This window comes from Rattus rattus, chromosome 1 (assembly GCF_011064425.1).
Source record: "Rattus rattus isolate New Zealand chromosome 1, Rrattus_CSIRO_v1, whole genome shotgun sequence".
Classification (NCBI taxonomy): Eukaryota; Metazoa; Chordata; class Mammalia; order Rodentia; family Muridae; genus Rattus; species Rattus rattus.
Window position 1 is genome coordinate 185,788,751 of NC_046154.1, and position 12,410 is coordinate 185,801,160.

Below are 12,410 nucleotides of genomic sequence, written 5' to 3' on the forward strand. Positions count from 1 at the left end.
TAGCTGAGCATCAGCGCTCACCATTCTCTGCTTTCGGTGGATGCTGTGACCAGCTGCCTTCTCAGGTTCCTGCCGCCATGACTTAACCCACCAAGATGGACTGGACCCTCAAACTGTGAACCCAAGTAAGCTCTTTCTCCCTTAAACTGTGCGTCATGGCATTTCATCACAGCCAAAGAAAGGGTAAATAACATAGCATCTGGGCTTTATGATTTTTTTTTTAAATTTTATTTGTGTGCGTGTGCATATTTGCCTGTCCGTGCATGTGTGCATGTGAGTGCAGATGCCCACAGAGGCCAGAAATGTTGGGTTCCTGGAACTGGAGATACAGCAGGTTATAAGTCTCCTGATATGGGTTCTGGGAATCAAACTCGGGTCCTCTGCAAGACAGGAAAGCATTCTTTTGAACGCTCAGTCATATATACAGCCCTACAGCATCTGTTTTATTAATGTGTCACGATTGTGGTTATTGATCACGTGCATTTTCCTACATTAGGTAATTCATTGTTAGATGTCTTATGTTGTTAATGAAACATTTTAAACTGTGTTTCATTGGCTTCTTAATTTAAAAAAGACTCGGGGGTTTTCCAGTGTCATGTGTTTTATTTTGGTATTTCGAACCTTAGAACTTTGTTGGGGAAAGTCTAGTTTTACTAAGGGCTCAGAAGATTTCTATTCAAGCCTTGGGTAATTTCTACTCTTTCAAAAAAAAGACTCAGAATTTTGAATTTAGAAAACACTTTTAATAATTTACAAGTCAATTTTGAAAGAATTCATATATCTCAAATATAGTCCTGTCTCCTAGAATGTGGTATGGTTTTTCATTAACATTAACATATCGTGTTTCATCCCAGAGTGATGCATTTTCTGGAATAAAAGGCCTCATGGCCACAGTTATCCTTGTGTTGCTTTATTGTGGCTAGCAGAAAGTCTCTGTTCAGCTAACTGGACATTGGGACATGGCATAATTGTGCTTTTCCTTCATAATGGACATTTCACATCATTCAAGGCAGGCCATCTATGTGACTCAAAGAGATACCTACAGAGAGCCATAGGATATTTTCAACTATGAGGATCTAGGGTTTAAATTTAACACTCACCTTTAGATGCTAACTAAGGGACAACAATTAATATTTTATTATCTTTAACTATTACATAGGACCTAGAAAAGCTTAAATGATTTGGTAAGGATTACATAGAATGTTGATATAAATATTGTGAAAAGCTCTACAAAGCGTCCAGATGACGTTTCAATCTACAAATAACTTGAGCAAATATGACATTACATTGGAGTAGGATGTGACTTTGCAAGCACAGTCTTATTAACAGAGGACAATGAGATAATTGAAGACTTCCTACTACATTAGTTTTATTTTCAAAGGACAATATTTTAGCCACTTTTTTCCGCATGTCAAGGTAAAGTCATCTAAAGTGAAATTTTTCTCAACTTGTCTTCCAAATCACAATTTTACACTGTGTATGTATCTAGATATTTTATTTAAATATAAACATTCCTTTAGCATGTTTTTGGTCACTCGTTTATGAAGATATCCATGGTCTTATTCAGTAGAAATAAAATTCATGTGTTAGCATTTTCTATTCAATCTGTCCATGGAAAACATATAAACAAATATGAAACCATAATCATAAATTCAATGCAATCCTTAAATAGGATGTTTAGCCTTATTGGTTGTATTTTCAGTTTCTATTAATCGATAATTTTATTTAGTTATGGGCTATAAACTTTTCACATGTCCAACATTTTGTAGTTCTACACTGGATACTATTAATGTGATATCATTAAAGTTTTTCTTGGCTTATTAATTAAAATAAATATCAAAAGTTTTATTTTCTTCGTTATAATGTGGTTTATTTTTATATTACAGATAAGACAGCCTGAGAAGAGCTAGCTCTGTAAAGTTTATTTTATGTTTCAAAACATTTCATGTGTATAATCATAAACGTTACTTAGACTATCTCCAGAAGTAGATACACTAGACACTTTACTACCTGGAAACTGCATATTCAACAAATCATTTATCCTCAAATACTCTTTATTTTAAAAAGATAGGTATTTTGTTGAGTTTATGCCTAACAACGTTAAAGTTTCAATTATTAGTATCATTTACTTGAGTAGTTCAAGTCATTTTGCACTCCAATTCTCTTAAAAACGTTACTCTGAATTTCCTGAAAGACCTTGAAAATAGACTTGGTTATTCCAATGACTGCACGAGCTTACCGGATACTCTGCTGGACAGAAATTCTGCTTTAAAATTCAAGTGTTTGGAATAGTTTGCAGAGTGTGGCTTGTCCTTTCATGCAGAGGTCAAAGTTTAATTAGTATTTTTGCAAAAGACTGATTATGTACGTTTCCTATAAAGTAACAGGGAAAAAACGGTGCATTTAAGTGCAGCCTGAAAGGCACTACCCGCAGCTGCTCCGGTCTCTGGCGAACCATTCAGAGAGGCTCCAGTTTCATTCGCCTCCTATGAAACACATGTTGCTCATTTACTGTACAAATGCTTCGATGAACTTTGACAAATTAGATCTAAAAAGGCTACAGGTGTTCTTCATTTTAATTCACACTCAGTAGCCACCTGTAGAACTACTATCTACATGGGCCCTTCCACAATCTAATTAGGAAGCCATTTGTCTATCCATCTACTCCCGGTTAAAACCTCTTGATGTATTACTAAGCTGTGCAGATATAACAACTTGCATATTGTTTTCTGGTGAAGAATTCAAGTCCTTTTGAAAATCCTCTTCACTAATTTGTACGAGATCTGAAACTATTCTGGCCTCACTGTCTTCTATAGATTCACTCTTATTTAGAATATGGGTTGAGGTCAGACGGTGATTTACTTGGAGTATAAGCAAAAGTGATTCTCATGACTCTCTTATTTTCAGCGAAGAGGCTTTCCATTTTAAAATAATCTGCAGGTGACTTACTAAGATGTTACAGCTCAGTCAGGGCTGTTATAGAAGAGAGCTGGTATTACTCAGTTGCTTTGTGAACACTCACATTCGAGCATACTGGGTAACCCAGGAAAGCTATTCTCATGAATCTATTTTGCAGATATCATAGAACATGATCTGGCCTTTGAACCAAATTATATATTTTTCTTTATTCTTACCACCTTCACCATTATTATTTACTATATTTAAAAGTAAACCCAATCAGGACTTTTCATTGGCTACTGTCTGTCTTCCATGAACACAAAAACCCTGTTGCCTGCCATACATTACCAGGAGAGACTTTAGCTGAAACTTGAACCTCTTAGACTTCTCCTCATTGTCATTATTGTTTTCTGTAACTTTCAATTGCATAAACATGCTGATTGGAGTTGGAGTTGCTATTCATTTGTCTATGCTTTTCATAAAAAAAACAGCATGCAAATTTCAAACTTATTGATACTGCTTTTTAGAATAAAATATTTAATTGCTTGGAATTCTATATCAATATTAATTTCTGAAGATGCCTTTGGAAGTAATTTTATGTGAATTACATGCAGCATATAAATTGCAATTATGTTGTTCTAATATAGAAATGATTTTATATTAATATGTAATATCTATAATATGATATAATTGTTGATGTCGTAATACATATAAAATTTAATTAATATTTCAAATCATGCTTCAAGGTAACCCAACTCATCAATATTCACTTCTATTAGCGCTCACATTTTCTGTATGCATAGTTCGGCAGAAATAAAGCACAAGGCATAGTTTTTATCACAGAATTAGGATAATGGATACTATTTAGTTATTACGAATTTGACTCTTTGACAAAACAATTTCGTACAGTTAAATTATGTACATTATTATGCAGAGAGAAGGGAGTTAAAATGATTTTATATTTTAAATGTCTTATTTGCTCCAGGCTTGTGAATTTCTTTAAGTCGTACTAAGTATTCTTCCTCAGATATGACGTCAGGTTATTCAGTGTCATCTATGAGGAGGTTTCTGTTGTCACCACAGAGCTATGCCATTCATCGCCTTCCACACATGCAACACGCTGAAGGGTTTTATTGTCTTTTTTATACATTTCTACTCAGAAACTCTTCAAAACTGTTAGTGTCGAGTGTAAACCTGGCTGACAAGGACTCTGATTCACTCGACTCTGTATTCCAAAACAAGAGTGGGAGCAACCTGTACCTGTTGGTGTGCCAGTGTAGGCAGGCTGGAACGGTACTGCATAACCTCCTACGGGAGGCTGTACTTTGAAATTTTCTTTTTCTTTTTGCAAACTTGAGATCACAGTACTATTTAAATAGCCTACAGTTTTCTCGGAGAGCTACTGTGTGCAGAATAAAGGGCGAGCGGTCTCTGCAGTGTCACGAGGTTACGGTTCAGCTGTTCGGGATCAGTAGATGATATCTCCACACTCATAAAACAGAGGATTGAAAACCCAGGGCGTGCACGGAAGTGCAGATCATTATGACAGTCTTGGAAGTCATCCATAAGAAACATCAGCACCACCCTGGAGGCCAAAAGAACACTACCAAATTAACATCTACAGCTTTTGTTCACAATGAAACCCAATACATAGGGAAAATGTATTCTGAAACAAGTACGCTATGAAATAATCATAATTTTATATTTGGCTTATTTCAAGAAGACTTGAGGACCTCGAAAATTTGCATGATGTATTTTCTTAAACATTTTAATTACATAATATTTAATTCTATATAAAACAAATGACTATCTTATATGAGCATTTTCCTACAACCATCAGCCCAGTCAGTGAGGCATGGTCCGGGAAGCATGAAGATTTCCTTTGCCCAGTCCAATTCAGAAGCAAGAGGGATAATGTTGGCTCCTGGGATCTGAAAATTCTATCCTCCAGCTGTAATCTTTGGTCCAAATTTTACATGGTAGTTTCTTCCCATTCGAGCTCAACATCACCTACAGCAGATAGTAAGATGTAAAGACGGTTGTAGTTAACAGTGCAAAGGTATTTTGGGGGTTATACTTATATCATTTCTGCCTTTCTTATTGCCCCTCAACACCCCACCCACACATACTTCCTTTGCTCTTTTTCAAATCATGACCTCTTTTCCCCCACCATGAATTGTTGTTGGATTTTTAATTGTAAAACATGATCAAGACTGCAAAAGCTATTATCTCAACGTAGGTATTAATGAAATAAAAAACACGATATAGGTACTCAACTAGCTTCTCCGACATTTTAGTAATTGTAGTTATGCTGAAGTTAACAGTCCTGCCGTAGACAGTAAACTAGTGAATTGTGTGTGCCCTGTGTCTGCCCACCTTCCATGGCATCCAAAGAGTCCATCTTCTGAAGTGTGGAGTAGTTAACAAAACAGACAGGCTGATGACCTCCTTTATTTGATAAAAGATCCAGAATGCACTGGTGTAAGAAGATGTACTGTGCCTGGACAACAAAGGAAAAAACACTGACGTGAACGACAGGGTGTCGATGTTTCTTATAAAGTAGGTTATAGGTTATCATGGAAGATGAACTGAATCTGACCATGTGGAGTTAGAAACAGAATTATAGTTTACAAATTATTTTCTTCTTTTCCATCATAAGATTTTGTCAATTCATGTGGCTTCTTAATGGCTCAAGAGGCTGTTTCATTAGATAGTTGCCACTAAATATCAAGTATTAATATATTCTGTCTTGACGTATGAAAAAGCAGCTGTGTGCTGTATGAAATATCTACATTTCAGCTTCCTTTTTCCCAAAAGACACAATTTGGTCATTTCTGCGTATTTAAAATACCTTTCTTTTAAAGACAAATATTATATTTACTTGTGAATGTTATGAGTTAGCATTTTCATGTACCAAATAACACTTTTAAAATATATTTGGTAATTCTGCTAATCACTGGGACATTGGTCTGGCCCAATGCCAAAGACTGTTTCTTAATTTGTGAGTACTAGTTGGCCATTGAAGTATCTTAACACATGAGCACCGGACAAAGATTTCTAATGTTCCAACTGCATGTCAAGATTGAACCCAGTATCATGGTTAAAAGCCAATGCCAACCTGTTGGCATTGCCGGAACGTTGTTGAGACTATGAAAGTGTCTATTTTAACCTGTGCTTACTCTTCCCTACAGAATATACCTGGTATTAAAAGAATTATCATCAAATGTCTTACTAAATATGTATAAAGCTGATTTTGAGAAAATTCTTAAGAATGATAACTTTAAATGGTTAACATTCATATCAGTTAACATAATGTTTTGAAATGCTTTTGGGAGTTTTCCAGCAGAGTTTCTCTGCTGGAATTTTTTTTTACCACTATTAGCAATATGTATTTCTTTGTGGACTCTAAAACCTTTCCAGTAAAGCTTCACCACCAGAAGGGCATCTCTATGAGAACGCTTTGATATTTAGTGCTAAATTCCAATCGGCAATAACAGTTCCTGGAACACAGCAATTGTGTAATAAATATTTGTTTACTTGATCTCATTTGATTTTTGCAGCTACCCAATTTTTACCATTTGAGGGCAGATGTAATTTAGAAAACATGAAAAAGTCATTAGAGATCAAGTTTCTTACTCACAGATGATCAAATTGTGTTTGGCTTTGTTAAGATATGAAGTCCAGTCAGGGAATAACAATTCTACCATGTTCTTCAGGATGTCCCATGTCATAACGACTATGTTCCTCAAACTTACAACATGAAGTGAATAACATTATTAATAGAAATCAACACAACACACTTATTTTAAAAAATGATTTATGCTCATGAATTTTTGGATCTCTCAAAAGCACACTTGATCTTGAAGTCACATCTGATATTTGAGGCTTTGAGCTGTCAGGAACTCATCTTCCCTGCTAGAGAGAATGATGACTGTAAACTCTGCCAGGAGAGCAAGCCAAGCTATGAGACAGTCCTGTGGGCTCCAAGAACCTTCTGGCATTGTGTATTATTGCCAAGAAGCAGGGAAATGTCGTGAAAATTGGTGTTTCTACCTTTAACAGCCATACTATACCACCTTATGAATTTATTTCTTTTCCTGTTGCTCAATTCCCTGGTTCCAGGAATCACAAAACCTGTGCTGGGAGATTTAAAGGACATAACACACATAAAATATGTACCAAAAGTATCATCAGTTATTTTTCCTTCTACCATATGAGTTTATGCCAGCTAACTTCCAGGAGAACTCAAAGCAGGAAAGAAACTAATCCACATCGAGCATTAATCAAGGCATCAAGAGGATTTCAGGATGTAATGATGCTTCAGATCCTTCTCTCAGAGTGGCCATTTGGATGTCTCTTTCTCTTAGCTATGATCTGGGTCCCTTTGGTGACTTTCAGTGGCAGGATGTCGGCTTCCTGCCTTCCTACTCCTGTATTCACTTACTGCAGTGCATGCCAAACGGGACCATCCCTCAGAGAAACTGAAATCACTCCTCGGTGCAACAGAAGAAGATAAGCCATGGCTCTTCAAGCAAGGCAACACCATTTTATAAGGACCGGAGACAGGATTTAGTCCTTCTTTCCTGTTGTTTTTATTGCAGAGAAAAGCTAGATAGGGTAGACCGTCAGGTAACTAAGACAGATGAGAGCTTCGAAGCACTGATTTTCTGTAAGGGCGGGATGCAGGGAAATCTTGTAGGACACGCACTGCGTCCTGGACATGATGCCTGGTGCTTTATAGATATTTGTTTTTACTCAGCGCTGATAGATAGCCCCCTTGTGTAAGTGATAAAGCTCGGTAAAGGAAAACAGCTCCAAGTCTCAGAGCCCAAAATCACCGGAGCTCGATTCTGAACTCAGTTCTGACTTTGAAACGTTCCATGTAAGTAATTGGGAAACTCTGAACACTCTGTTCACCTATCCAACCTGTGTTTACTCCAGCTGGCTAACATATACGATGCAAGAAGTCCATAACATATATCAAGTACTAAACTGGGACTATTTTTTTTAATTGTTCTTGATTGAATACACTGTTCACAAAGTTGCAAAGTCTGGCAAGTGATTCAACGCTTCTTGTTTGAAGAAGGAATCCAGGAAACAATCAGTTCCACTGTGTCCTAGGCAAGAGACCCAACTACTAATTCTGTCAATACTGTTCGATGCCAGTGTTTACCCTTAATTAAGGATTTGAGAAGGAAAGTGTTAGTTTGCTTTCTATCGTTATTTCTATTTCAAACTAAAATTAAGAGGGAAATTGAGCTTTTTATCATGGCTAAGAGTTTGGGTTGACATTGGAGTCCTTATAAGATCCCAGGATAAGGAGCAACCATCTGATTTGTAGGCCTTACTAGAAAATGCATATGCTGTCTTTTCCCATAACAACATGGATGGGGTGAAAGGTAAGATTGCCAAAGTTTAATTGGTTATCTCTAAGCCCATGTTCACACACACACACAACACTAATTGGACTCAGAAGTGGTGTGTGTGTGTGTGTGTGTGTGTGTGTGTGTGTGTGTGTGTCTGTATATGTGTGTGTATGTATGTGCGTGCCTGTGTGTATGTCTGTGCATGTGTGTATATGTCTGTATATGTGATTGTGGATAATAATTATAGAAAATGAGGATAGCATTTTAGAATTACTTAATTTAGAATTATAGAAAATAAATTTATGAGGACATGGTGGTGGGGATTTCATGTCTATAAATGTGGTACACACTGCGATAATAGTAAGTTTAAACTTGTCCAAAGTCGTTTTATCTAAATGAATCAGTGATGTAAAAATTAAACCAAATGGACGGTGCTTTTGAGTTTGGGGGTCTGTAGACCATCTAGGTAGTAGATCAGGACGGCAGCTCATATCACGCGTCGTTTCCTGTCTCTGGAGCAGTTTGAGGGGAGACTGGTACCTCACGCACTTGCTCCCCCATCCGCACACACACAAGGGGGTGGAAATGGGCGTGATCTAGTTTTAGCTAGCTGGTCCTTCCAGAATCGGAGTGGCAGTGAATGATCCCTACAAAACACTAGAGGTTAAAACATACAGTTTACATACAAGCTCCAAGGAACAATGGCATTTTTCGAGCTTCTAAAGGAATATTGTACCGTATCACAAGGTAAAAATAACAGCACCATTAACATTAATACTATAATAAGACACGCAAAAAACTTATAACTCCTTCTTAAACCTTTATTTTATTCAATATGTATGAATATTTCCTCCCTATATGTCTGCACACGAAGTGTGTACAGTGCCCAAGGAAATCCTAAAAAGGTGTTGGCTTTTCTGATTACAGAACGTTGTGGGTGCTTGGAATTGAGTCCACGGCCTCCACAGTCAGTGCTCTTAACTGCCGATCCATCTCATTATAACTAACTTAAAGTATGCTTAAGGAATATTCTTCCACACTGTTGCTCTTAAGAAAGTATGTGCTTATATGAAACCCAAACGATTGGCATAAGCTTTAGAGAAGTGGTCCCTCCCTGCTTGTTCTTTCATGGTTTACAATTTCTTACTTTGCTCACACTTCGTTATTCACATAAGTGAATAATTTATTTGTGGAAAACAGAAATAACTTGTGCTGGATTTAAATACTTAAACATTTCTCCCAATAAGTGCTGGGCATCTGAGGCCGATGGCATCAGTTTCCCAAGACAGGTAATGCAACATGGCGTAGCATCACATCTCTGTGGTCCAAAAATATTGAGAGGCACCCCAAGTGGTAGAAATGTTGCAAAAAATACAACTTCATTTGGTATTGTCAGCACACGGTCGCTTAAGGGCTCTAAGACTTTCTGCATTCGAAAGTCGGTTCCTTCCTCACTTTAGCAACAGCTCTGATTTCTCGGATTTTGATATGTTTGGTAACACTGGTATTTCAGCTTATACTTTGGAAAACATGGATGTGAGAGATCTTTGCATTTACTGGTAGAAAATCTGGTATTTATATCGTGTATAAAGTCCAGCGAAGAGAAATAGACCGGAGCACCTTGTATGTTTTAGTTAAAGAGATGAAAAGTTGAATCTTAGTTTTAACTGCTTGGAATATCACTTCCCTTCTGGGAACTGCTGCTTCCTTGCATATAAAATAGAGCCAGTAAAACCTAGACTGATATTTGGAGACTACATGAAACAATATATATAAAGGATCTGATATGCTACTAGGGACATAACAAGCATCTTGTGACCATTGGTCTCATTTCCATTATACTGTGTAGTTCATTAACGATAAAAATAATCTGTACTATAGCTATCTTATCCAAATTAGTAAGTAAAAATTACTAGTTATTCAGCTGATAACACACTGCAATAATCACTAATACTAATATGTGACAGACATAAATTCATACAAATGAAATGCACACGGAAACTCATTAAACTCAATATTTTAGTCATTCTCTTCCAACTGTAGCTTTTAGCACATTTTGAAGAAATCTCTTTGAATTTATTTTCTACACTTTTCAAAGTCGCTAAGTGTTAAGTACTAAGCTGTGTTGTAAGTTGTTTTTTTTTACACACCCACCAGCAGCCCTAATTAGGATGTACAGTCAGTGAAAGTACCCAGGCATATCTTTAGTCCTCCTATAATCTTCACCTTCTTCCCCTCATTTGACGTTTATAATAGAGGAAAACAGTTTGTCACGATGCGGGCTGTGTCAGGAAGAGGCTCCCTTGTATACATGCTAGGGCTGGCAACCAAGAGTTGAGTGTCAGCTGAGGTATCTTACCAGGTTCTGCACCATGCACATTCTCTCGCTCCTCAGTTCAGCTACTAGTCCATATATGTCCACAAAGTCATGGTCATTTATGTGCTGTGTTAAGTGGTCCAGAGCAATGAAAACTCCTGTTCTTCCAACCCCAGCGCTGAAAGGAGGACGAGATTGCGGGGGCATTTGTCAGCAAAGGCTGAGTCATGTTGGTAGTGTAGACAACAGTGATGTATGATACAGATACATTCTGAGAAAATCTCTCTTCTTATCTGGGGCTTATGTTGTTATTCGGAGAGTCTCTGGATATTGATCTTTATCAAGATTGATATTGATATTTATCAAAAAGATATTGATATTTATCAAAACTATGTTTAGGTAAAGGAAAATGCTTTGTTCTGTTGCTTTTTTATCAGAAACACACACACACACACACACACACACATGTGGGCTGGGGTTTTTAAACGATTTAGAGGCCTCTGTACTGAAAGAGATTTAACTTTGCTTTGCGACACATGAACCTGTCACTACTCTTCAGCCATTTGGACTTTTAGTAAGCTCCATTCTTGTTCATCCTAGCCAATAAAATGCTTAGAAGTTATAATCTGAGATGAATCGAAATCCATCTTCTATAAGAAAGTGAAATCGCATCACAAATACAGCAAGGCGTCATCAGACAGTAGAGCACTCCAAGCGTTTGATGACGTCCATAGCATCTTACTCACCTGCAGTGCACAACCATAGGGGTGGTGTCATGTGCTCTGCTTGTTCGCACCAACTTCACAAAGTGAATCAGAGGGGTGGTGTTTTCAGGAACCCCATGCTCAGGCCAACCAGTGAAGTTACACTGCCGGACAGTCATGCAGTCTCCATGCTAGACAAGTTGGCAGATGAGTGAGTGAAAACGTGACTGAAAATGATAGGCCGGACAGAGGTGGCCAATGTCTTAACATTCACAGGTACTTCATAAAGGCGACCTCTTCCTAACCAGAACAAATTCCGCTCAACATAATTTCTAATGAGATCTTTCACTGTTGTAATGAACAGGATTGATTCTGTCGATATAGCCCAGCAGCAGAATTTTTGCTTGGCACACAGAAGACTCTGGGTTCAATTCCCAGCACAAGATAAGAGAAGAAAAATGAGAAACTGTGTGTTATGGTAGGTTATAAATTTACGTGTGAGTGGTATCAGTAAAAGAGCTTCAAACAGTTGTAAATACCGATCATGAAACAGGCTGCAATGTAGCATGAAATTCTGCAGGGATTAGATTTTGAAAAGAATTTTTACATAGTACAAGTACATAAATATATTATATATATAAAACAAGGGCGTTGAGTGTCTAATATGTCAGAAAAGGAAAGGCCACATGTGAAGAGGTAGCTATATAATAATACAGTTGCTGCTGATACTGTCTCTTCTCTGGTAGTTCTGGATTAAGAAGAAAATGAAGAGGCCGTGAGAACATGAGAAACAGCTCTCCGAGCACTAGCATCTACATGAATAGCCGGGCATGGTGACATATTTCTGTAAAGCCAATACTGTGACAGTGGGCAGGCAGAGTCAGAGACAAGTGGACCACTGAAGCTCATTGGCTAACCAGCCTAAACAAGTTGATACACTTCAGGTTCAGCATGAGTCTCTGTCTGGAAATATAAACATGACAACCAATCAAAGAAAGACTGCTGACATTGACCACTGGCCATTTGCATACTCAAGAATTTGTATACTCACCTACGGTGAACCTGGGCACACAGTGCACACAAATCTGTACATAGTTACAGGAACCACATATAACACACACACAC

The 12,410-nt window shown here is 37.5% G+C and overlaps 1 protein-coding gene across 1 annotated transcript in view; it reads right to left on the reverse strand.

The window, feature by feature from the left end:
- Nucleotides 1-4,575: 4,575 nt before the first annotated feature.
- The window catches only part of Ptprq (protein tyrosine phosphatase receptor type Q), a 178,257-nt gene continuing 170,422 nt past the window's right edge, over nucleotides 4,576-12,410 (reverse strand). The window contains exons 42-45 of the mRNA XM_032890794.1: nucleotides 11,328-11,476; nucleotides 10,624-10,759; nucleotides 5,275-5,398; nucleotides 4,576-4,908 (exon numbers count right to left, since the gene is read on the reverse strand). Coding sequence (XP_032746685.1) covers nucleotides 4,871-4,908; nucleotides 5,275-5,398; nucleotides 10,624-10,759; nucleotides 11,328-11,476 — 447 coding nt within the window. The 3' untranslated portion in view covers nucleotides 4,576-4,870. The remainder of the gene's footprint in view (nucleotides 4,909-5,274; nucleotides 5,399-10,623; nucleotides 10,760-11,327; nucleotides 11,477-12,410) is intronic.